The sequence below is a fragment of the Vidua macroura genome, chromosome 27, assembly GCF_024509145.1.
Source record: "Vidua macroura isolate BioBank_ID:100142 chromosome 27, ASM2450914v1, whole genome shotgun sequence".
In the NCBI taxonomy this organism is placed as follows: domain Eukaryota; kingdom Metazoa; phylum Chordata; class Aves; order Passeriformes; family Viduidae; genus Vidua; species Vidua macroura.
Window position 1 is genome coordinate 4,181,649 of NC_071597.1, and position 25,584 is coordinate 4,207,232.

General features: G+C 51.9%; 5 protein-coding genes and 1 pseudogene across 5 annotated transcripts; all 6 read left to right on the top strand.

The window, feature by feature from the left end:
- LOC128819605 (feather keratin Cos2-2-like) lies at nucleotides 1-813 on the top strand. Its single transcript, XM_053999851.1, has 2 exons — nucleotides 1-50; nucleotides 420-813. Exon 2 carries the CDS (start codon nucleotides 441-443, stop codon nucleotides 768-770), a length of 330 nt encoding a protein of 109 aa, XP_053855826.1. The 5' UTR covers nucleotides 1-50; nucleotides 420-440; the 3' UTR covers nucleotides 771-813.
- Nucleotides 814-3,139: 2,326 nt separating this feature from the next.
- LOC128819616 (feather keratin Cos2-2-like) lies at nucleotides 3,140-3,737 on the top strand. The gene has a single exon (XM_053999861.1). It carries the CDS (start codon nucleotides 3,189-3,191, stop codon nucleotides 3,498-3,500), a length of 312 nt encoding a protein of 103 aa, XP_053855836.1. The 5' UTR covers nucleotides 3,140-3,188; the 3' UTR covers nucleotides 3,501-3,737.
- A 3,170-nt stretch (nucleotides 3,738-6,907) lies between these two features.
- On the top strand, nucleotides 6,908-7,677 carry LOC128819604 (feather keratin Cos2-2-like). Its single transcript, XM_053999850.1, has 2 exons — nucleotides 6,908-6,957; nucleotides 7,327-7,677. The coding sequence occupies exon 2, from the start codon at nucleotides 7,348-7,350 to the stop codon at nucleotides 7,675-7,677; it is 330 nt and encodes a 109-aa protein (XP_053855825.1). The 5' UTR covers nucleotides 6,908-6,957; nucleotides 7,327-7,347.
- A 6,700-nt stretch (nucleotides 7,678-14,377) lies between these two features.
- LOC128819631 (feather keratin Cos1-2-like) lies at nucleotides 14,378-14,889 on the top strand. The gene has a single exon (XM_053999875.1). It carries the CDS (start codon nucleotides 14,568-14,570, stop codon nucleotides 14,874-14,876), a length of 309 nt encoding a protein of 102 aa, XP_053855850.1. The 5' UTR covers nucleotides 14,378-14,567; the 3' UTR covers nucleotides 14,877-14,889.
- A 1,013-nt stretch (nucleotides 14,890-15,902) lies between these two features.
- Nucleotides 15,903-18,978, top strand: LOC128819623 (feather keratin Cos1-2-like). The gene is made up of 2 exons (XM_053999867.1): nucleotides 15,903-16,259; nucleotides 18,636-18,978. The coding sequence occupies exon 2, from the start codon at nucleotides 18,657-18,659 to the stop codon at nucleotides 18,963-18,965; it is 309 nt and encodes a 102-aa protein (XP_053855842.1). The 5' UTR covers nucleotides 15,903-16,259; nucleotides 18,636-18,656; the 3' UTR covers nucleotides 18,966-18,978.
- Nucleotides 18,979-21,715: 2,737 nt separating this feature from the next.
- Nucleotides 21,716-23,598, top strand: LOC128819637 (feather keratin Cos1-2-like; annotated as a pseudogene).
- The last annotated feature ends 1,986 nt before the right edge of the window (nucleotides 23,599-25,584 follow it).

Here is a 25,584-nt window from a genome sequence, read left to right on the forward strand (position 1 = left end):
CTGGTGGCTCTCTCAACCACTTCTGTCACCTCCTTCTCCTTGCGAACCAGGTGAGTTGGAAGCCTCTTTCTCCTCCACCCTCTCCATAACAGCACTGAGCTTTCTGGCCCTTGTTCCTGCTCCTTGTCCTCCTGGGGGTGTTCTGCAGTGGTGGTGGTGTGGGCAGAGGGGAGACCGTGTGCTCTGGCCAGAGGCTGAGGCTGGGCTGAGGTGCTGATTTTCATCCAGGTTAGGCAGGAGCACAGCTGGGCCTGGCTGAGCTCGGAAGGACCGTGCTGGGCTCAGGCCAAGGATGCCCAGCTTGGGCCTGCACAGCCTGGAGCTCCGCAGGCAGCGGGGGCCTTGTCCTGCTGGGGGTGCCTTGCGGGCTGTGTCTCAGGTGTGCGTGTGCTCTGCTTCCTCCCCGCCCTCTGTGCCAGGTGCGGCGCCAGGCTCCAGACATGTCCTGCTCTGAGAAGTGCCAGCAGTGCCAGCCCTGCAACCCTTGCAGCCAGTCCTGCGGCCCCTGCCCGCTGGCCAGCAGCTGCAATGAGTGCTGTGTCAGGCAGTGCCAGAGCTCCCACGTTGTCATTGAGCCGCCTGCTGTGCTGGTGACCCTGCCCGGCCCCATCCTCAGCTCCTTCCCACAGAACACCGCCGTGGGATCCTCCACCTCCGCTGCTGTTGGCAGCATCCTCAGCTCTGAGGGAGTGCCCATCAGCTCCGGGGGCTTTGACATCTCCTGCATCACCAACTGCTACGGTGGCAGCAGATGTTGTCGTCCCTGCTAAAAATGCTGCTGCCGACATCCTTAGGCAAGAACCTCCAAGACCTCAGGACATGCTGCTGGAATGAAGACAATATATTGGAACATGGAATTTTGACTCTTTTCCTATAAGTTCGTTCTTCTGCTCTCTGCTTTCCTGTCGCCACCTGCCAATGCCATCCTAGTGGGTCTGTCCCCCCACCCCTCCTCTCCCTCTGTCCTGCAGTCTGGGCAGACACACACCCCCCACTGCATCTTAGCGGCTGCTCCTGCTGTTCTCTTTGAGAATCGCCATCTTTTCTTCTTTAGACTCAATAAATTTCTTTTTGCATCCACCCTTGGGCCTATTTTTTCTCCTTTATCTCTGAGGACTCATCCAGTCACCTCAGGAGAAAGTGGGAAAAGCAGAGAGCAGGACTCACTGCTATGGGTTTTCCTTGTGCCCTTTTCATTGGAGCTGACACGGATACCCTGACATTGAGGGTGATGCGGCACTGGAACAAGTTGCACAGAGAAATTTCTTCTCATTCCTGGAAATGTTAAGGCAAGGTTGCTGAGGACTTTGAGCCACTTGATTTTGGGGGTGCCATCCTTGTCCATATTTTGTGGGGTGGGTGGAGTGTTGCAAATGAAAGAAAATGTTGTTTAGGTTCCCTTCCATCTCAAGATTTGGAGTTGACACTGTCAGGTAGATGGAACAACCACAAAACCATGGTAGAAAGGCAAAGAGCAAACTTATTTCTTTGCCTCTCTCCACAGAAAAGACCAAAGGAACGCTTAGGTGGAGATGCACAAATGGGAATATTTTTCCCCTTTGGTTCAGTCCTTGCTAGCAGGGCTCCTCTTTACACCAGTGCTGTGATCTCCCTGGGCTTTTTGTGATCTCTGAGCTTTGATCTTACCTCTCCCAAAACAGGGAACTCAAGCACATCTGTGAGAGGGCCTCCAAGTCTCTCCCAACACTGGCATTGTCTCTACACAGAGATTCTACTTCTCAAAACACAGGTAAAAGCAGTAGTGGGCATGCTTTTGCTGTTTCCCACACTGATACTCTCCAGGCTGTGGCATTCTCAGCTGCAAGGTCACTTGAGCCTACAATCATCCTCCTAATTCTTCTGAGTTTAACCCTTTCCTCCCAAACGAAACCATTCCCAATGAAATATGCTTCCACAGAGGCATCAGCAGTGTGACAGATGTACTCTGTGTTGGGCTCAGCAGCGCTGAGTCCCTTTTGGACACAGCTGGAGCTGGTTCAGTCAGACATGGTGGGACTCTTCAATGACACAGAGCCCATTCCTTCAGCCTTCTTCCCCAGCTTCCAAATCATTCAGCTATTACACAAGGGACAGGATCCATCACAGTGTGAAGCAAAATTTCAAGAGGAAAGTATTATGGAAGTGTTACTGCCGCCAACCGCCTTACCTCGCACCTCAAATTTTTTTTGCACCTCGGTTTTAATTCCCTGTCCACTTCAGAAGTTGGAGTGATAGTGTGGCTGTAGAGCACTGGCCATCCAGCCAAGGTCAACGCAGCAGAGATGGTAATAATAAGCAAGGATTGTCAGTAAAGAATATATGGTGAGAAAGACCAGCATGTGGCTGGAGAAGGGACCCTAGGGAGGTAGGGCAACACTTTTCTGGGAGAAGCATTCTTGCTGTGGCTCCTGTAGAGAAGCAAAACACAGCACAGCGGAAGAGCAAGAATGTGGTGGAGAAACGTGCATAGACTGTTGACAGAAGGCTGACCCAGTAGGGAGGAATTGAGATACATAATGTGACCTCATGGAATGCCACCAGACCATGATCCGAGCAGTCAGTCTGTGCTGATGAGTTTATATCCCGGAAATTCTTGGGCCTCTCATCCCAGCCCTAACAGAAGTCCTCAGATAGGAACGCACAGGGCAAAAGCCAGGAAATGAAAAGGCAGAAATGCAGGAAACCAGGACACAGCCCCTACCATTAGCTGGGATGGTGCACATTTGACATGAGCTGGTCAGAAAATTACTGCTTCCACTAAGGTGCCTCTGGGCCTGAGGCAGGCCAGGACTGCTATAAAAGGCAGCCCAAGTCCCTGCTCTCTCATCCTCTTCTCTCACCTCCTACTCCTCAGGAACCAGGTGAGTGGGAAGCCTCTTCTCCTCCTCCTCCTGCTGCTGTTTCAAGAGCAGCTCTTGCCTGGCTGGAGGTCTCAGCTGAGAGGGGCTGTCATAGCCCAGGGCTGGGAGCTGCTTCTGCTGGGAGAGGGCAGGGGAGAGAAGGTCTTGTGCAGACAGAGAGAGGCTGGGACTTGGCTGAGGTGGCTCCTGGGCCTTGAGCTGGGCAGTGCAGTGTGGGCCAGGAGGTGCCTGGGCTGCAGGGTGTTTGGGTGCAGTGCTGCTTCTCGTGTGTCCTCACTTTGTGCTTCTCCCTGCCCTCTGTGCCAGGTGCACCTGTGACCACGAGCCATGTCCTGCTGCCAGCCCTGCGACCCTTGCTGCCAGCCCTGCGGCCCCTGCCCGCTGGCCAGCAGCTGCAATGAGTGCTGTGTCAGGCAGTGCCAGAGCTCCCACGTTGTCATTGAGCCGCCTGCTGTGCTGGTGACCCTGCCCGGCCCCATCCTCAGCTCCTTCCCACAGAACACCGCCGTGGGATCCTCCACCTCCGCTGCTGTTGGCAACATCCTCAGCTGTGGCGGAGTGCCCATCAGCTCCGGGGGCTTTGACCTCTCCTGCATCACCAACTGCTATGGTGGCAGCAGATGTTGTCGTCCCTGCTAAAGCTGCTGGCAATATCCTCAGGCAAGAACCTCCAAGCCCTCAGCATGTGGAGCTGGAATGAAGACAGAATTTTGGGACATTAAATGTAGGACTTATGACTTTTGTTTCCTTCTTGTCTTCTCTTTTTTCTCTTCCATTCCTTTCCTGTCACCAGCACTCAGTGCCCGCCTAGTGGGACCTCTAGGCCTTCCTCCTTCTTTCTGTCTGGAGGGCAGGCAGAGGGACACCCCAAATGCACCTCAGTGGCTGCTCCTGGTGCTCTCTGGGAACCACCTCCTTTTTCTTGCATAGAGTCAATAAAGTTGTTTTGCATCCAAGCCTTGGCCTCTGATTCTCTCTCCTTCTGTGTCAACTTTTCCAGTGTGCTCAGGGCAAAAGGTGGAGGAAGCAGAGCTTGGAACTCCCTGCAGTGGATTTTACTTTATGCCTTTTCCCTTGAAGCTCACAAACACATCCCTCAGTACTCCACTACAACTACCAGGGGGGGAAGATGGTTCTCCAACTTGACAGAAATGGGGGGTGAAAGGGGTGCGTGGGAATCAGCAATGCTTGGGGACAGCCCACAGCCTCCTCTTTTCTGACACCTCCCCCACATTTACTGTTCTGCCCAGCTGCTGTCCAGACACACAGGACTGCGGGGTTTCATAGGTTGGGGTTGGCAGCACCCACACAGATGGGCTGATTGGGGTCAGCTGTTCTGTGGTGTCACCGTATGATGGGTTGGATTCAAACCTATACAGGGGACCCTCAGCCAACCCTGTTCAAGCTTAGATGCAGGCACATCACTAGCCAGACATCTGCGCAGAGAGTGATCTCAACCAGTCAGCTGTTTTAACCTGGAGTTTCAACCCCCCTACATGAAGAGCCTTCCCTAATAAACTGCTGCTGTTTGCTGGTGACTCTCAGTGTGTGGTGTCATGTGTCTGTCTCCAACACACGACCCCACGTAACCTCTGGGGCCCTTTGCAGGTGAATCTACCATGAAAGAAGCTGTGACCCCATGAGGAGCCTGCACCAGAAAAGATTCCTGGCAGGAATGTCCACTGCAGTAGAGAGAAGGCCACAGTGGAGAAGTCTTGCTCACAGGCATTCTTCCCCTGTTGGGGAGGTACCATGGAGCATTGTGTTCTTGAACAAGTGCACTCCTGGCAAATGACCCTCGCTTCCCATGGGAATCCTTGGAATGAAAGCGGCCCCATCCTTTTTGTTGGAATCCTTGAACTGCTGGAAAACTGGATGGCGTTCTCCAAAACCTTTTACTTTCTAGAGAGAAAAGGCTCCGCATCATCACTCATAGCACAGGTTCTCCAGCACCTTGGTCATCTCTGACACATGCAGAGGGGTTGCAGTGGCTGCTGGATTGGGATTTGACACATTCCTCACATAGTCCTGGCTCACTGCTCAGACTGGCACAAAGATGCATCTTTAGACAAAACAATGCCTTTCTGAAGAAACAAAAGAAGGGTGTGGGAATGGCCCCACTTGCCCACCCTGTGCAGTGAACATTTCACACTCCACGTGGAACTGTAGCCAGGCTCTTCAGTAGCCACTGGAGGAGAGGTGCTCTGTGCTGCCAGGGAAGCCCAGTTTCCCAAATCCAACTCCAGCACCCCCATCGTGGCCCCTGAGGCTCTGGGCATGAAGTAGGAAGCACTGTCCAACATTACTTGACCTGCTCTGTCTATGATATTGTTGTCTTTGGACATCGCTCTCAGCGCAACAATATATAAATGGAGTGGATCAGAGTGTGTATTTCTGCGTGTGCCTTGATTTCACTCCACTTAGTTTCCCCAAGGAAATACTGCTGCAGCAACAAAGCAAGAAAGTTACTCAGAGTACCTGGCACAGCATGAATACAGTAGTCATGCCAGATGATGGACCTGAACAAGCAGGATTGGAGGTATGCCAAGGAGAAACGCATTTTTACCGTTCACATTTGAATTTCCAAATGAAACACCTATGTCCACATATTCCAACTGATTTGCCATTTAAGTTTCCTACATTTCTCTCATGATCCTGAAGCCTATTTTACATAAAACTGTAGGCTACACTAAGATTGAGGACAGAATCAAAACCATCCTCCCACCTTCCTGGAAGCTCCCACTGTTTTCCATTCTCGGTGTCGCAGATGAGCAACTCTTCCATCTTCTGGCCACCACCGCCCAGAAAGGGTCAAACACTTTCTCCAGGTGCTTCACTCTCTTTAACAACATCAATTTCTATACCTAGTGGTTCAGGCCAAAGGCCACTGTGGCCACTGGACCGCCCCATCCCCACAGAGCCACCAGAAGCCTGTCACCTCCAAGCCTCCCCATGAGGCAGGAACAAGGACACTGGGAAACAGCTGGGGGCCCCAAGGCTGCCTGGAGGTGGCATCAAAGGGATGGCCTGGCTTTGGGATTGTCCTTGTGAGATGTGGGTGCCGTGGCCCTCTCCAGGTTCCTGCAGAGAAGGAACGGGAGGCTGAGTGTGTGGGAGTGGCTGGCACTGCTGGGCAGGGAAGGCCCTACGGGGCTTGCAAGGGCTGGGCTGAGAGCTCAGCTCAGGCCCAGCTGTGGACACACACACAGGGGCACTGCCACACTGCCAGCCTGCCCAGGTGTGCTCAGAGATGACCCCAGAGGCACGGAGCCCAGCAGACGGGCACAGGCACACGGGCAGGGGGGTTGCACACAATTGCCCTGCCCTGTGCACGACCATCCCCGTGCAGGCCAGAGGCTCTCAGGGGCTGTTCCCAGCAGGGCACAAGCACAGGCATGTGCAGACACTCGCACACACTGGGGCACAGCCACGCTGCCACGCACATTATTGCGGGGCAGCACACGGGGCAGAGGCCTTAGGAAGGGATGTGACTGAGGAGGTGCTGGGAAGCTCCCAGTCAGAGCAGATTCTGGGAACCCCAAGCAGCACAGACACGGAGGCAGCAGTGCTACGGGAGTCTCCTGCACTGTGAAGGCCGAGGAGGAAGACCAAGAGGTTTCATTAAAAGGACAAATCACATAGAGGAGCCATTAGGTGGTGAGCAAAAGACTGGAGGGCTGAGAGCAGAGGAGGCCCTTGCAGCCAGCAGGAACAGAAAATATCCAAAAGAATGCCTCAGGCTGGAATCACCGGGCTCCTTGTGATGCTTTATCCACTTATTTCACGTCTCTTACTCGCACTGACACATCCTTGGCCCCAGGAAACATGGGATCTCACATACCAGCATTCAGAAGAAGTGTCCATGAGGGAATGGGAATGATGTGAGCCAGGAAATGCAAAGTCATTGTAGAAGGAAAAACCAACTCATGCCATACCATTCCCAGAGATGTTTCCGTTCATTTGGGATCATGCAGGAATATTGTCACTTGCACAGCACAAACTGTGGGCCCTGAGGCACTGTGGGGCCAGGATAAAAGGCAGCCTAACTGGTGGCTCTCTCAACCACTTCTGTCACCTCCTTCTCCTTGCGAACCAGGTGAGTTGGAAGCCTCTTTCTCCTCCACCCTCTCCACAACAGCACTGAGCTTTCTGGCCCTTGTTCCTGCTCCTTGTCCTCCTGGGGGTGTTCTGCAGTGGTGGTGGTGTGGGCAGAGGGGAGACCGTGTGCTCTGGCCAGAGGCTGAGGCTGGGCTGAGGTGCTGATTTTCATCCAGGTTAGGCAGGAGCACAGCTGGGCCTGGCTGAGCTCGGAAGGACCGTGCTGGGCTCAGGCCAAGGATGCCCAGCTTGGGCCTGCACAGCCTGGAGCTCCGCAGGCAGCGGGGGCCTTGTCCTGCTGGGGGTGCCTTGCGGGCTGTGTCTCAGGTGTGCGTGTGCTCTGCTTCCTCCCCGCCCTCTGTGCCAGGTGCGGCGCCAGGCTCCAGACATGTCCTGCTCTGAGAAGTGCCAGCAGTGCCAGCCCTGCAACCCTTGCAGCCAGTCCTGCGGCCCCTGCCCGCTGGCCAGCAGCTGCAATGAGTGCTGTGTCAGGCAGTGCCAGAGCTCCCACGTTGTCATTGAGCCGCCTGCTGTGCTGGTGACCCTGCCCGGCCCCATCCTCAGCTCCTTCCCACAGAACACCGCCGTGGGATCCTCCACCTCCGCTGCTGTTGGCAGCATCCTCAGCTCTGAGGGAGTGCCCATCAGCTCCGGGGGCTTTGACATCTCCTGCATCACCAACTGCTATGGTGGCAGCAGATGTTGTCGTCCCTGCTAAAAATGCTGCTGCCGACATCCTTAGGCAAGAACCTCCAAGACCTCAGGACATGCTGCTGGAATGAAGTCAGAACTTAAGACATTGGATTTAGAGCTTCAGACTGGTGTTTCCTTCTTCTTCTTCTCCTGCTCTCATTTCTCTCTTCCCTTCCTTTCCTGTCTGCAACACTCAATGCCAGCCTAGTGGGACTGTTGGCCTCCTTCCCTTGGCAGGCCAGGATGTCAGACATCACTGGTGCATCTGAGTTGCTGCCCTCGGGTGCCCTCTCTGAGCCTCCTCCTTTTCTTCTTTTGACTCAATAAAGTTGCTTCTGCATTCAAACCTTGGCCTGTGATTTGTCCTTCCTTCTGTGGCAACTCTTCCAGTTTGCTCACTTGCAAAAAGGTGGAGGAAGCCCAGCATTGCCATCTCTGCAACATTCTCGGTGCAGTTTTTTTCAGTTCAATTTTGTCAGTTCCCTTTCCCTTGGAGCTCACAAACATGTCCCTCTCTGTGAGGACGGTGGGGCATGGTACTAAATTGCCCAGAAAGGTTTTGGATGCTCAGCACTGCAAGTGTGCAAGATAAGGTGCAACACTGCTTTGAGCAAGCTGCTTTAGTGGGTGCCCAACTGTTAAGGGCGGGAGGAATGGAAAGAAATGTCTTGAAGTTGCCTTCCAGGCCAAACCATTTCTAATGAAATCTGCTTTCCCAGAGGCATCAGCAGTGTGACAAATGTGCTCAGTGTTGGGCCGGTCTGAGTCCCCTTTGGACACAGCTGGAGCTGACTCAGTCAGACATGGCTGGAGACACTGCATGCTTCTCACAAAGCCCATTTCTGCAGCCTTAGTTACCAAGTTTTTCCTTGTGAGCAAGGAGAACACAGGAGGAAGCCCTGCTTCCTGGGAAACTGCCAGCCATCATTTCCTGACGAAGGAGGCCATGAATTTTCTTTTTCCCTAGTGTACTTGTGCATGCATAACCTTTCACTTTTGCTTGAGCAAACTCCCTTCTATCAAGTTTCAAATTGTTCTCTGATTTATCTGCTCTGTTCCCTGGAGGAAGGAAGGGGATTGATAAAGCAACTTGCTGGGCACCATCCATCCAGCCAAGGGCCACCGAGCACAGCTGCTAATCCAGCCCAGGGCAAGAGCAGGAACGAGCTGCAGAAGCAGGCATGGACTGCTGACCAAAGGGAGTTGTATTAGAGGGGAAGCAAGACCACAAAGAATACCTTATGTCCCCTATCCATTCCCCAAATGGGCCAGGAAAACAGGCTGCATGTGAAAACTCATGGGATGCCACAAAGAGATGCGGGAGAGATGGGCAGCGATAGAGGAAGAATGAGAGTGATGCCCTGAGTACTTTGCCACAAAGAAACCCACAGGAATGCCACAGGTTCAGGTCATGTGTCTGCACGGAATGCCACCAGACCACCATCCCAGCATTCTGCCTACTCTGACGTGTTTATATCCTGGAACTGCTTGGACGTCTCATCCTGGCCCGAGAAGGAGTCTTCAGATAGGAACGCACAGGGCAGAAGCCAGGAAATAGAGGCTGCAGTGCAGGAAACCAGGACACAGCCCCTACCATCAGCTGGGATGGTGCACATTTGACATGAGCTGGTCAGAAAATTATGACTTCCACTAAGGTGCCTCTGGGCCTGAGGCAGGCCAGGACTGCTATAAAAGGCAGCCCAAGTCTCTGCTCTCTCATCCACTTCTCTCACCTCCTACTCCTCAGGAACCAGGTGAGTGGGAAGCCCCTTCTCCTCCTCCTACTGCTGCTTCAAGAGCAGCTCTTGCCAGGCTGGAGGTCTCAGCTGAGAGGGGCTGTCATAGCGCAGGGCTGGGAGCTGCTTCTGCTGGGAGAGGGCAGGGGAGAGAAGGTCTTGTGCAGACAGAGAGAGGCTGGGACTTGGCTGGGGTGGCTCCTGGGCTTTGAGCTGGGCACTGCAGTGTGGGCCAGGAGGTGCACGAGGCTGCAGGGCGTTTGGGTGCAGTGCTGCTTCTCGTGTGTCCTCACTTTGTGCTTCTCCCTGCCCTCTGTGCCAGGTGCACCTGTGACCCCGAGCCATGTCCTGCTGCCAGCCCTGCGACCCTTGCTGCCAGCCCTGCGGCCCCTGCCCGCTGGCCAGCAGCTGCAATGAGTGCTGTGTCAGGCAGTGCCAGAGCTCCCACATTGTCATTGAGCCGCCTGCTGTGCTGGTGACCCTGCCCGGGCCCATCCTCAGCTCCTCCCCACAGAACACCGCCGTGGGATCCTCCACCTCCGCTGCTGTTGGCAACATCCTCAGCTGTGGCGGAGTGCCCATCAGCTCTGGGGGCTTTGACATCTCCTGCATTACCAACTGCTATGGCAGCAGATGCTGTCCTCCCTGCTAAATCTGCCTCCAACATCCTTGGGCAAGAACCTGCAGAATCTTCAAATGTGGAGCTGCACTGAAGATGGATCTTTGGAACAATGGATTTGTGCCCTTGGTTTGCTGCTGTTTTCTTCCACTCTCTTCTCTTCCCTTCATTTCTTGTCAGCACCACCCAGTGCCAGCCTAGTGGGACCTGTTTGCCTCCCTCTGTCCCTCTTCAGGCCCAGCAAATGGACACCCCCACTGCACCCCGCTGGCTTCTCCTAATATCCTCTTTGTGCTACCTTCTTCTCTTCCTTAGACTCAATAAAGTTGTTTTGCATCCAAACCTGGCCCTCTGCTTTCTTCTTCCTTGTGTGAGAAATCTTCCATTCAGCTCAGGACAAAAGGTGGAGGAAGACAAGGGTGGACAATTCCTGGTGGCCATTACCGTGTGCCTTTCCTATTGGAGCTCCCAAACAAATCCCTGGCTTCCCCAAAATAGTGATCATCATGAGAAGATGATGTCAAAGCTCACAGGAGTGGGAATGGGAAACAGCAGTGCCTGGGGATAGTCCACAACCTCCACTCTTCAAACACCTCTCTCACATTAGTAGCCTTCTGCTCAGCTTCTAACCAGACAGGCAGGGCTGAGTGGTGTCACAGGATCAACTAAGCATGAGGAAAGAGCCAAAACCAGCCTCCCAATGTGGTGGAGTCTGCCACCCTTTCCCCTTCTGGATGTGGGAGAGGAGAAATTCTCCCATCTTCCGGCCTCCGCCGCCCAGACAAGGTCAATTGTTTTTCTCCACTTGACTCATTCTCTTTGACAGCATCATTTCCCCACAGCTCCTGGCTCTGGCCAAAGGCCACTGTGGCCACTGGACTGCCCCATCCCCACAGAGCCACCAGAAGCCTGTCACCTCCAAGCCTCCCCATGAGGCAGGAACAAGGACACTGGGAAACAGCTGGGGGCCCCAAGGCTGCCTGGAGGTGGCATCAAAGGGATGGTCTGGCTTTGGGATTGTCCTTGTGAGATGTGGGTGCCGTGGCCCTCTCCGGGTTCCTGCAGAGAAGGAACGGGAGGCTGAGTGTGTGGTGTCTTGTAGTGACTGGATCCTTCACCTCTGCTGCTCTTGGCAGCATCCTCAGTTCTGAGGGTGTGCCCATCTGCTACGGAGCCTTTGACATCTTATGCATCACCAACTGCTACGATTGCAGCAGGAGATGCCCTCCTTGGTAAAGACTTCAATGAAAGCCCAGACAAGGGGCTCTGAATATGATTCCAGACTCCAAATAAGGATTTTGAGGCCGTGGCTTTCAGAAGGACTAAACATTTGTCTCTCCTGCTTCAAAGGGTGTTGCCTCTCATTTCTTTGCTCTGCTTTCTCCTTTCCCACTTTTTCCTTTTTTTATTTTCTGCTGCCGTTAGCCTTGATCCTTATTAATACTTGCCTAGGGCAGACTTCCCTCACTTCTGTCTCTGTTGGGGACTGACCTTCAGCTGTCCATGCTGAGTTTTTTTTAATCTTGCCTCCTCTCCAAAATTTATTTTTCTCTTTAGACTCACTAAAATCTACTGCATTCCAGCTTCTGGCACTGTGTGTGTCTTGGGGTGGTTTTACCATGATTAAGTCTATTCCCTTATCATCTGCTTCACGTCCAAAAATAGTTGCTTTATCTCTAAGGTGGGTCACAGGGGAGGGGGGAGCCTTCAGGTGTTCGACTTTTTCCAAGCCCACTCCCCAAACATCAGGAGTGCTTGGCACACTGATTTTTTTGCTTGGTCAGCTTGTTTTTTTGTTAGTTTAGGCAAGAAGTTTTTTTCCTTTCCCTGGCCTTAGAGAAGCTGCTGCAGCAATTCTTCAGCAGCTTTTTTGAAGTGAACTGCAGGGTTTGCTTTCGGTCCAAGATCAGTGAGAATGACCAGCAGGACAGGAGTTGACCAGGACTGGTGGTGGGAAACGTGAGGGGCCGCTCTGTTTTGGCCCTGGACTTTGGAGAAAGCTGAGCTGGAGAGACAAAGCACAGAAAGCCCACCTGCTTTATCTGCTGTGAAGGGGGGACCAAAACCAGAGATTCAGTAGGTTCCCATCTGTTTTCCCAAGAAGATGCATGAATTTTTTTTTACTTTTTTTTCCCTGAGAAAGGAGCCAGCACCATCTTTCTCCCCACCACATGACAAACCGTTGTGGTCTTTTTTTTTTTTTTTTTTTTTTTCCCTGGCATTTTGGGTTTTTGTTCTGGTGGAGGGGGGGAGGAGGGGAGCAAGGTCTGACAGTTCAATATCTACCATTTATTTACCTTTTCCCATGCTGTGTGGGCACTCTGTCAATAAATGGTTGGGGTTTTCTTCACTTTCATTCACTAGCATTCATTTCTTGTTGGTGGAAAGTGATTACTGGAACTATTTTTTTAGACTAAACACTCATTCCAGAGTGTTTTTCTCCTAAACTTGCCTCTAAACTGGGACAGTGTGGTCCTTTCCTGTCTGGATCCTCACTCAACATGTCCTGCAAGAAAGGGTGCGCCACAAGCACAAAAGTAAAATGACAGCATTGCCCACTGTCCTCTGAGGGGAACAGTGGGAGAAAGAGATTTGCTCCTGCTGGCACACATAGAAATCAGAAAAATCCCATGTAAATGAAAAACACTAAAGACACTTCTCATTATCATAATTGTTACAAAACAACAGAGACCTTAACTAGCTTTCAGACGCACCCAGCTGCTGTCTCACTCTCCATCTTTTATGGGTCATGGGAAAGTAACTTGAAAAAGGTTGTGAGTTAAGGTAAAAACAGTGGGATTACTCACCATTACCATCAGAGGAAAAACCAGACTTGACTTGGAGAACATTCATCCTATTGCAAGAAAAAAAAAAAAAAAGCACTAAAATGCCTTTACTCCATCCCCACCTATTTTTCTTTCTTTTCCTCTCCTTCGTTCCTGGCTCTTCTATTTCCACCACCCTTAAGCAGCACAGTGGGATGCAGAATGGAGGGTTGCAGTTGGTATGCAACAGTTTCTTTCTGTGCAATACTGCCAGACCTGCATAAGAAAATGAAGCAGGAATTCACCAGTTTGTCCTAAGTCACATCTTCTTGCTCCCAAGGCAGAACTGCTAGGCCCTGAGATTCAGTTTTTTGAGGGGGGTATGTAGAAAACCTGGGCTAGAAAACCCAAGGGTTTTGACTCAAATCTGTTTACTCCTCCAGAGAAACTCTCCTACATCTCACAGAGAAGCAAACTATGAACATTGTGCCTTCAGTTCAAGACATACTTGTAGAAAGGTCTCAACTTTGCCTCAGCACCAGGTTGCTGAGCTGTAGAAGTGCATCTTGCATTGGCACTGACATGAGAGGGCTGTGTCCCATCTTGATCACCAGCAACACTGCACCAGAAAGGGTTGATTCTGGAATGAGAGCCTACAGCAGGATTTACTGGCCTTTCTCCCTGAATATAAAGCAAGAAAGGAAGGGTGTAGGAGGCAGAGGCTGTGTTTAAGTCCCATGGACACTTCTCTACAAGGCCAAAGGCTGAACCATTCAGCTGCAAATTGGCTCCTTCTAGAAGTGCAACGGGCAACACTGTGGGGCTCAAGGACACACCCAGGGGAGAGTCCCCTGGCCATGACCTGCACATGCCCTCAGGAGGAGGGTTCCCGAGCTCAGACAGACACAGGTGTGCTTACAGATATTTGCAAGGAGGCAAACAAAAATCTGTACTCTCATATAAGGCCAAGAAACATAACCAGCTGGGAACTCTGCTGTGGAGATATAGTATGACCCCACACATGGGAGTCCTGGGGCATGTGGAAGTGAAACACAAGAGTGAAGCCCATTTGCTGACAACTTCGACAAAAACAAACCCACAGGAATGACACAGGTAAACATCAGGTGTCTACATGGGATGCCACTGGCCCTTGATCAGAGTCTTCTGCCTGTGCTGACGTCTTTCTGCCCAGGAAATCATATAACCTCACATCCCAACATTCACAGAAGGAGAACTTCATATAGGAAGGCACGCGGAATTAGCCAGGAAATGAAAAGGCAGCAGTGCAGGAAACCAGGACACAGCCCCTACCATTAGCTGGGATGGTGCCCATTTGACATGAGCTGGTCAGAAAATTACTGCTTCCACTAAGGTGCCTCTGGGCCTGAGGCAGGCCAGGACTGCTATAAAAGGCAGCCCAAGTCTCTGCTCTCTCATCCACTTCTCTCACCTCCTACTCCTCAGGAACCAGGTGAGTGGGAAGCCTCTTCTCCTCCTCCTGCTGCTGCTTCAAGAGCAGCTCTTGCCTGGCTGGAGGTCTCAGCTGAGAGGGGCTGTCATAGCCCAGGGCTGGGAGCTGCTTCTGCTGGGAGAGGACAGGGGAGAGAAGGTCTTGTGCAGGCAGAGAGAGGCTGGGACTTGGCTGAGGTGGCTCCTGGGCTTTGAGCTGGGCACTGCAGTGTGGGCCAGGAGGTGCCTGGGCTGCAGGGCGTTTGGGTGCAGTGCTGCTTCTCGTGTGTCCTCACTTTGTGCTTCTCCCTGCCCTCTGTGCCAGGTGCACCTGTGACCCCGAGCCATGTCCTGCTGCAAGCCCTGCGACCCTTGCTGCCAGCCCTGCGGCCCCTGCCCGCTGGCCAACAGCTGCAATGAGTGCTGTGTCAGGCAGTGCCAGAGCTCCCACGTTGCCATTGAGCCGCCTGCTGTGCTGGTGACCCTGCCTGGGCCCATCCTCAGCTCCTTCCCACAGAACACCGTGGTGGGATCCTCCACCTCTGCTGCTGTTGGCAACATCCTCAGCTGTGGCGGAGTGCCCATCAGCTCCGGGGGCTTTGACATCTCCTGCATCACCAACTGCTATGGTGGCAGCAGATGTCGTCCCTGCTAAAGCTGCTGGCAATGTCTTTCAGCAAGAATGTCCAAGACTTCAAAGCACGGTTTTGGGCAGGAGATAGAGCTTCAGAAAATTGTATTCACAGCCTTGGACCATCGCTTCCTTGTTCTACTCTCCTCTCCTTTTCTGTCCTTCTCTTCCCAAGGCTAATATGGACTTGTTGTCCTTCCTTCCTCCGCGGAGCAGTGCAAAGAGCAGCACATGGGAGCTCCATCTTAGTGGCGGCTCCTGGTGCTCTCTGTGAGCCATCTCCTTTTCTTCTTTAAACTTATTAAAACTGTGTTGCATTCAAGCCTTGACCTCTGAGTCGTCTATTGTTCTGGGCCAACTCCTCCAGTCTGCTCAGGAAAAAAGTGGAGACATAAAATGCCTGGGGCTCGCTGCAGTGGATTTTACTTGGTGCCCTGTTCCCTTGGAGCTGGTGAAGAACATCCCTGGCTCCTCAGCAGCCAAAGGCCACGATGGAGACTTTGGCTCCAAAGGAGTGGCAATGGGAAACAACAACAATTAGGGACAGCCCACAACTCATCTCTTCCTATCCTTCCTTCATTGTCTGGCCTCGGGTCTGTGGCCAGCACACCTGGCAACAAGGAGATGAGATCCAAACCTCACACGCTCCCTCAGCACTCGGCACGGCCCAGCGGCTGCCCAGACCCGCAGGGCTGAGGGGATTCACAAGTAAAGGATTGGTAACACACTCAATCTGTGCACTGGAGTCTCCATCGCTGGGAACCCAACACCTCCAAAAGGATCTCATGTTTTCTTCTAGGTGTCCATCTTCCCTTTGCAAATGACTTGTGGCTTCACTCCTAATGCCAACATTTAGGAATGTTTTCCGCCCTACTTGAAAATTTCTGATTAATCCTTGGCCTTCAGCCCCAGGCAATGGTCCAAATATCATTCCCTGGGTAGCCATGTTGTCTTGGGTGCAGAAAATGAACTCCTAACGGTATTGCTGGGCTCCAGTTACCCTGGGCTTGGGTTCACAGGTCCTGTGATGCAGGTGACATTCCACACATGCTCCTCCTGCTGGCGTCTCCAGGCAGAGACAGAGCCTTTGTCCATCTCACGGGATGCTGACACACCTTGCTCTGTCCCAAAACCAAGGCTTCATCTGCTCCTCGTGAGACCTGCTGCCCAAGCACTGGTCTCAGTTGCCACAACCAAACCATCCCCAGTTCCACATCCTTCTGTGTGTGTGACCCCCACGGGCCACCCCTCCGCATGGCTCCTTTTGGGAACCACAACATAAAAAAGACTACAAGCTACTACAGAATGCCCAAAAGAGGCTACAAGGATGGGAAAGGGTCTGGAGGATCCCTATGAGGAGTGGCTGAGGCCGCTAAACCCATCCATCCAGGAGAAGATGAGACTGAGGTCAGACATCACTGTCATCTTTGACATCCTCCTGAGGGGCAGTACAGGGGCAAGAGCCAAACTTTGCACGCTCATGACCAGCGTCAAGACTTGAGGAAGTGGGTTGGAGCTGAGTTGAGGGAGGTTGCGCTTGGATATCAGGAAAAGGTTCTTCACCCAGAGGGTATTTGGTGGTCGAGCACTGGAACAGGCTCCCCAGGGAAGTGGTCTCTGCACCAAACCTGACAGAGCTCAAGAAGGGTTTGGACAACACTCTCAGGTGCTTGCTGGGAGTCTTGGCATGTCCTGTGTAGGGCCACGAGTTGCACTTGATGCTCCTGATGGGTCATTTCCAACTCGGCATCTTCTATGAGTCTAGGAGTCTATGACTGTGCTGAGAAAGTCCCAGTCCTCTTGGTAGCTGCCATTCAATTCCTACAATACTGTGATGAGGTCCTCCACAAGCCTCTGGCTCTCCAGGGAGAAAAGACTGCATTCCTTCAATCTTTCTCTTGGGGCTTAGGTTTTTGGGTTTTTTTTCCCTAGGGGAATTTTCTTCCCATTTGGTGCCAGGGAGATGATGGCTGGACAGCGATCAAGAGACCGAAGACATGGTTTTTCTTTGTCCCACACTTCCTGTGCAGTGCTTTGCCTTTTCTTAAATATGTTTTCATGAAGACTTGACCAGTGTCCCTGAGAGGTTCAGGCTTGGCCAGCACTGACTGCATTCTTTAGCTGTCCGAATCTGGCTTTGTAGGACATGGGGGCAGCGCTTGAGATCTTCTCGTAGGCTCCCCACTGTTACAAAAACCAGGTCATATAACAGGGGGAACAAGGGAGTATAAAGCAAATTTGGGTGAATAAAAAAAATGTAGAAGGAAAGAACCAGTTCAGGCTGGTTTAATAGACTAGAAAGCAAATTTCATTTAGTCTCTTTCAAATTCCACAGGAAAACAATGTTTTGGTTTCAATAAAGGGCAGATGCAACGTGGAATAATCTCAAATTGAGATATTATGCTGTAGGATTTGGAAAGAAATACTTAAGAAAATACAACCATCTAAAGCCCTTGGTGGATCTACTTCATGTCTTTGGCAAGTTGAACAGACCAAGCTAGTTATGGTCATTTCCATAATGTTATTACCTGGAAATCTGCATTATCTCACATTCTCCCTGGGCCTCTTTGAACCCCCAGGGCACTTTCCTAAAGGATTCTTCTTGCCAGGTCCCAAAGGCAATAAAAAACAATGTTTATGGAGTTCAGGGTAGCAATTTTGCCTTCTGTTCTACACAACCACTGCACATCACAGACAGGAGAGCTACTACCCCAGCTTTCTCCAAAATCCCAGTAAGGTCCCAGGTCTGCACACGTGCACAGACTTGATGATGTCCTGCTCATTAAAATTACTCAGGTATCCTGGAGAAGGAACAGGCCCCAGACCACTCCTGGCATTCCCAGAGGACCCACAGAGATTGCACAGAAAGATGATGAGCCAACTGAGGCCAACACAATTATTCTCTGAGCACTCTTAGAGTAGCAACAGGGTCCAACCCTCCCAGCAGACGCAGAGCTGTGTGCAACAGTGAGTGACCATCATGGAGAGATGGGAAAAGCAACAGAAAAGGATGTGTCATGACCCCTCACGTGGCAGACCCTGGCCATGTGGGCAAGAAGCACGAGACTGATGCCCATTTCCTGACAACCTGGACAAAAACAAACCCACAGGAATGACACAGGTGAACACCTTTGTCCACAGAGGACGCTGCCAGCTGATGGTCTGAGCATTCTAAATGCACTCAGCATTGGTTTTGCCCAGGAAATCCTTGAATCTCTCATGCCGGCACTTAGAGAAATGACCCTTCATGTAGGAAAGCACAGAGAATTAGCCAGGAAATGAAAAGGCAGCAGTGCAGGAAACCAGGACACAGCCCCTACCATTAGCTGGGATGGTGCCCATTTGACATGAGCTGGTCAGAAAATTACTGCTTCCACTAAGGTGCCTCTGGGCCTGAGGCAGGCCAGGACTGCTATAAAAGGCAGCCCAAGTCTCTGCTCTCTCATCCACTTCTCTCACCTCCTACTCCTCAGGAACCAGGTGAGTGGGAAGCCTCTTCTCCTCCTCCTGCTGCTGCTTCAAGAGCAGCTCTTGCCTGGCTGGAGGTCTCAGCTGAGAGGGGCTGTCATAGCCCAGGGCTGGGAGCTGCTTCTGCTGGGAGAGGACAGGGGAGAGAAGGTCTTGTGCAGACAGAGAGAGGCTGGGACTTGGCTGAGGTGGCTCCTGGGCTTTGAGCTGGGCACTGCAGTGTGGGCCAGGAGGTGCCTGGGCTGCAGGGCGTTTGGGTGCAGTGCTGCTTCTCGTGTGTCCTCACTTTGTGCTTCTCCCTGCCCTCTGTGCCAGGTGCACCTGTGACCCCGAGCCATGTCCTGCTGCAAGCCCTGCGACCCTTGCTGCCAGCCCTGCGGCCCCTGCCCGCTGGCCAACAGCTGCAATGAGTGCTGTGTCAGGCAGTGCCAGAGCTCCCACGTTGCCATTGAGCCGCCTGCTGTGCTGGTGACCCTGCCTGGGCCCATCCTCAGCTCCTTCCCACAGAACACCGTGGTGGGATCCTCCACCTCTGCTGCTGTTGGCAACATCCTCAGCTGTGGCGGAGTGCCCATCAGCTCCGGGGGCTTTGACATCTCCTGCATCACCAACTGCTATGGTGGCAGCAGATGTCGTCCCTGCTAAAGCTGCTGGCAATGTCTTTCAGCAAGAATGTCCAAGACTTCAAAGCACGGTTTTGGGCAGGAGATAGAGCTTCAGAAAATTGTATTCACAGCCTTGGACCATCGCTTCCTTGTTCTACTCTCCTCTCCTTTTCTGTCCTTCTCTTCCCAAGGCTAATATGGACTTGTTGTCCTTCCTTCCTCCGCGGAGCAGTGCAAAGAGCAGCACATGGGAGCTCCATCTTAGTGGCGGCTCCTGGTGCTCTCTGTGAGCCATCTCCTTTTCTTCTTTAAACTTATTAAAACTGTGTTGCATTCAAGCCTTGACCTCTGAGTTGTCTATTGTTCTGGGCCAACTCCTCCAGTCTGCTCAGGAAAAAAGTGGAGACATAAAATGCGTGGGGCTCGCTGCAGTGGATTTTACTTGGTGCCCTTTTCCCTTGGAGCTGGTGAAGAACATCCCTGGCTCCTCAGCAGCCAAAGGCCACGATGGAGACTTTGGCTCCAAAGGAGTGGCAATGGGAAACAACAACAATTAGGGACAGCCCACAACTCATCTCTTCCTATCCTTCCTTCATTGCCTGGCCTCGGGTCTGTGGCCAGCACACCTGGCAACAAGGAGATGAGATCCAAACCTCACACGCTCCCTCAGCACTCGGCACGGCCCAGCGGCTGCCCAGACCCGCAGGGCTGAGGGGATTCACAAGTAAAGGATTGGTAACACACTCAATCTGTGCACTGGAGTCTCCATCGCTGGGAACCCAACACCTCCAAAAGGATCTCATGTTTTCTTCTAGGTGTCCATCTTCCCTTTGCAAATGACTTGTGGCTTCACTCCTAATGCCAACATTTAGGAATGTTTTCCGCCCTACTTGAAAATTTCTGATTAATCCTTGGCCTTCAGCCCCAGGCAATGGTCCAAATATCATTCCCTGGGTAGCCATGTTGTCTTGGGTGCAGAAAATGAACTCCTAACGGTATTGCTGGGCTCCAGTTACCCTGGGCTTGGGTTCACAGGTCCTGTGATGCAGGTGACATTCCACACATGCTCCTCCTGCTGGCGTCTCCAGGCAGAGACAGAGCCTTTGTCCATCTCACGGGATGCTGACACACCTTGCTCTGTCCCAAAACCAAGGCTTCATCTGCTCCTCGTGAGACCTGCTGCCCAAGCACTGGTCTCAGTTGCCACAACCAAACCATCCCCAGTTCCACATCCTTCTGTGTGTGTGACCCCCACGGGCCACCCCTCCGCATGGCTCCTTTTGGGAACCACAACATAAAAAAGACTACAAGCTACTACAGAATGCCCAAAAGAGGCTACAAGGATGGGAAAGGGTCTGGAGGATCCCTATGAGGAGTGGCTGAGGCCGCTAAACCCATCCATCCAGGAGAAGATGAGACTGAGGTCAGACATCACTGTCATCTTTGACATCCTCCTGAGGGGCAGTACAGGGGCAAGAGCCAAACTTTGCACGCTCATGACCAGCGTCAAGACTTGAGGAAGTGGGTTGGAGCTGAGTTGAGGGAGGTTGCGCTTGGATATCAGGAAAAGGTTCTTCACCCAGAGGGTATTTGGTGGTCGAGCACTGGAACAGGCTCCCCAGGGAAGTGGTCTCTGCACCAAACCTGACAGAGCTCAAGAAGGGTTTGGACAACACTCTCAGGTGCTTGCTGGGAGTCTTGGCATGTCCTGTGTAGGGCCACGAGTTGCACTTGATGCTCCTGATGGGTCATTTCCAACTCGGCATCTTCTATGAGTCTAGGAGTCTATGACTGTGCTGAGAAAGTCCCAGTCCTCTTGGTAGCTGCCATTCAATTCCTACAATACTGTGATGAGGTCCTCCACAAGCCTCTGGCTCTCCAGGGAGAAAAGACTGCATTCCTTCAATCTTTCTCTTGGGGCTTAGGTTTTTGGGTTTTTTTTCCCTAGGGGAATTTTCTTCCCATTTGGTGCCAGGGAGATGATGGCTGGACAGCGATCAAGAGACCGAAGACATGGTTTTTCTTTGTCCCACACTTCCTGTGCAGTGCTTTGCCTTTTCTTAAATATGTTTTCATGAAGACTTGACCAGTGTCCCTGAGAGGTTCAGGCTTGGCCAGCACTGACTGCATTCTTTAGCTGTCCGAATCTGGCTTTGTAGGACATGGGGGCAGCGCTTGAGATCTTCTCGTAGGCTCCCCACTGTTACAAAAACCAGGTCATATAACAGGGGGAACAAGGGAGTATAAAGCAAATTTGGGTGAATAAAAAAAATGTAGAAGGAAAGAACCAGTTCAGGCTGGTTTAATAGACTAGAAAGCAAATTTCATTTAGTCTCTTTCAAATTCCACAGGAAAACAATGTTTTGGTTTCAATAAAGGGCAGATGCAACGTGGAATAATCTCAAATTGAGATATTATGCTGTAGGATTTGGAAAGAAATACTTAAGAAAATACAACCATCTAAAGCCCTTGGTGGATCTACTTCATGTCTTTGGCAAGTTGAACAGACCAAGCTAGTTATGGTCATTTCCATAATGTTATTACCTGGAAATCTGCATTATCTCACATTCTCCCTGGGCCTCTTTGAACCCCCAGGGCACTTTCCTAAAGGATTCTTCTTGCCAGGTCCCAAAGGCAATAAAAAACAATGTTTATGGAGTTCAGGGTAGCAATTTTGCCTTCTGTTCTACACAACCACTGCACATCACAGACAGGAGAGCTACTACCCCAGCTTTCTCCAAAATCCCAGTAAGGTCCCAGGTCTGCACACGTGCACAAACTTGATGATGTCCTGCTCATTAAAATTACTCAGGTATCCTGGAGAAGGAACAGGCCCCAGACCACTCCTGGCATTCCCAGAGGACCCACAGAGATTGCACAGAAAGATGATGAGCCAACTGAGGCCAACACAATTATTCTCTGAGCACTCTTAGAGTAGCAACAGGGTCCAACCCTCCCAGCAGACGCAGAGCTGTGTGCAACAGTGAGTGACCATCATGGAGAGATGGGAAAAGCAACAGAAAAGGATGTGTCATGACCCCTCACGTGGCAGACCCTGGCCATGTGGGCAAGAAGCACGAGACTGATGCCCATTTCCTGACAACCTGGACAAAAACAAACCCACAGGAATGACACAGGTGAACACCTTTGTCCACAGAGGACGCTGCCAGCTGATGGTCTGAGCATTCTAAATGCACTCAGCATTGGTTTTGCCCAGGAAATCCTTGAATCTCTCATGCCGGCACTTAGAGAAATGACCCTTCATGTAGGAAAGCACAGAGAATTAGCCAGGAAATGAAAAGGCAGCAGTGCAGGAAACCAGGACACAGCCCCTACCATTAGCTGGGATGGTGCCCATTTGACATGAGCTGGTCAGAAAATTACTGCTTCCACTAAGGTGCCTCTGGGCCTGAGGCAGGCCAGGACTGCTATAAAAGGCAGCCCAAGTCTCTGCTCTCTCATCCACTTCTCTCACCTCCTACTCCTCAGGAACCAGGTGAGTGGGAAGCCTCTTCTCCTCCTCCTGCTGCTGCTTCAAGAGCAGCTCTTGCCTGGCTGGAGGTCTCAGCTGAGAGGGGCTGTCATAGCCCAGGGCTGGGAGCTGCTTCTGCTGGGAGAGGGCAGGGGAGATAAGGTCTTGTGCAGACAGAGAGAGGCTGGGACTTGGCTGAGGTGGCTCCTGGGCTTTGAGCTGGGCACTGCAGTGTGGGCAAGGAGGTGCCTGGGCTGCAGGGCGTTTGGGTGCAGTGCTGCTTCTCGTGTGTCCTCACTTTGTGCTTCTCCCTGCCCTCTGTGCCAGGTGCACCTGTGACCCCGAGCCATGTCCTGCTGCAAGCCCTGCGACCCTTGCTGCCAGCCCTGCGGCCCCTGCCCGCTGGCCAACAGCTGCAATGAGTGCTGTGTCAGGCAGTGCCAGAGCTCCCACGTTGCCATTGAGCCGCCTGCTGTGCTGGTGACCCTGCCCGGGCCCATCCTCAGCTCCTTCCCACAGAACACCGTGGTGGGATCCTCCACCTCTGCTGCTGTTGGCAACATCCTCAGCTGTGGCGGAGTGCCCATCAGCTCTGGGGGCTTTGACCTCTCCTGCATCACCAACTGCTATGGTGGCAGCAGATGTCGTCCCTGCTAAAGCTGCTGGCAATGTCTTTCAGCAAGAACGTCCAAGACTTCAAAGCACGGTTTTGGGCAGGAGATAGAGCTTCAGAAAATTGTATTCACAGCCTTGGACCATCGCTTCCTTGTTCTACTCTCCTCTCCTTTTCTGTCCTTCTCTTCCCAAGGCTAATATGGACTTGTTGTCCTTCCTTCCTCCGCGGAGCAGTGCAAAGAGCAGCACATGGGAGCTCCATCTTAGTGGCGGCTCCTGGTGCTCTCTGTGAGCCATCTCCTTTTCTTCTTTAAACTTATTAAAACTGTGTTGCATTCAAGCCTTGACCTCTGAGTCGTCTATTGTTCTGGGCCAACTCCTCCAGTCTGCTCAGGAAAAAAGTGGAGACATAAAATGCCTGGGGCTCGCTGCAGTGGATTTTACTTGGTGCCCTGTTCCCTTGGAGCTGGTGAAGAACATCCCTGGCTCCTCAGCAGCCAAAGGCCACGATGGAGACTTTGGCTCCAAAGGAGTGGCAATGGGAAACAACAACAATTAGGGACAGCCCACAACTCATCTCTTCCTATCCTTCCTTCATTGTCTGGCCTCGGGTCTGTGGCCAGCACACCTGGCAACAAGGAGATGAGATCCAAACCTCACACGCTCCCTCAGCACTCGGCACGGCCCAGCGGCTGCCCAGACCCGCAGGGCTGAGGGGATTCACAAGTAAAGGATTGGTAACACACTCAATCTGTGCACTGGAGTCTCCATCGCTGGGAACCCAACACCTCCAAAAGGATCTCATGTTTTCTTCTAGGTGTCCATCTTCCCTTTGCAAATGACTTGTGGCTTCACTCCTAATGCCAACATTTAGGAATGTTTTCCGCCCTACTTGAAAATTTCTGATTAATCCTTGGCCTTCAGCCCCAGGCAATGGTCCAAATATCATTCCCTGGGTAGCCATGTTGTCTTGGGTGCAGAAAATGAACTCCTAACGGTATTGCTGGGCTCCAGTTACCCTGGGCTTGGGTTCACAGGTCCTGTGATGCAGGTGACATTCCACACATGCTCCTCCTGCTGGCGTCTCCAGGCAGAGACAGAGCCTTTGTCCATCTCACGGGATGCTGACACACCTTGCTCTGTCCCAAAACCAAGGCTTCATCTGCTCCTCGTGAGACCTGCTGCCCAAGCACTGGTCTCAGTTGCCACAACCAAACCATCCCCAGTTCCACATCCTTCTGTGTGTGTGACCCCCATGGGCCACCCCTCCGCATGGCTCCTTTTGGGAACCACAACATAAAAAAGACTACAAGCTACTACAGAATGCCCAAAAGAGGCTACAAGGATGGGAAAGGGTCTGGAGGATCCCTATGAGGAGTGGCTGAGGCCGCTAAACCCATCCATCCAGGAGAAGATGAGACTGAGGTCAGACATCACTGTCATCTTTGACATCCTCCTGAGGGGCAGTACAGGGGCAAGAGCCAAACTTTGCACGCTCATGACCAGCGTCAAGACTTGAGGAAGTGGGTTGGAGCTGAGTTGAGGGAGGTTGCGCTTGGATATCAGGAAAAGGTTCTTCACCCAGAGGGTATTTGGTGGTCGAGCACTGGAACAGGCTCCCCAGGGAAGTGGTCTCTGCACCAAACCTGACAGAGCTCAAGAAGGGTTTGGACAACACTCTCAGGTGCTTGCTGGGAGTCTTGGCATGTCCTGTGTAGGGCCACGAGTTGCACTTGATGCTCCTGATGGGTCATTTCCAACTCGGCATCTTCTATGAGTCTAGGAGTCTATGACTGTGCTGAGAAAGTCCCAGTCCTCTTGGTAGCTGCCATTCAATTCCTACAATACTGTGATGAGGTCCTCCACAAGCCTCTGGCTCTCCAGGGAGAAAAGACTGCATTCCTTCAATCTTTCTCTTGGGGCTTAGGTTTTTGGGTTTTTTTTCCCTAGGGGAATTTTCTTCCCATTTGGTGCCAGGGAGATGATGGCTGGACAGCGATCAAGAGACCGAAGACATGGTTTTTCTTTGTCCCACACTTCCTGTGCAGTGCTTTGCCTTTTCTTAAATATGTTTTCATGAAGACTTGACCAGTGTCCCTGAGAGGTTCAGGCTTGGCCAGCACTGACTGCATTCTTTAGCTGTCCGAATCTGGCTTTGTAGGACATGGGGGCAGCGCTTGAGATCTTCTCGTAGGCTCCCCACTGTTACAAAAACCAGGTCATATAACAGGGGGAACAAGGGAGTATAAAGCAAATTTGGGTGAATAAAAAAAATGTAGAAGGAAAGAACCAGTTCAGGCTGGTTTAATAGACTAGAAAGCAAATTTCATTTAGTCTCTTTCAAATTCCACAGGAAAACAATGTTTTGGTTTCAATAAAGGGCAGATGCAACGTGGAATAATCTCAAATTGAGATATTATGCTGTAGGATTTGGAAAGAAATACTTAAGAAAATACAACCATCTAAAGCCCTTGGTGGATCTACTTCATGTCTTTGGCAAGTTGAACAGACCAAGCTAGTTATGGTCATTTCCATAATGTTATTACCTGGAAATCTGCATTATCTCACATTC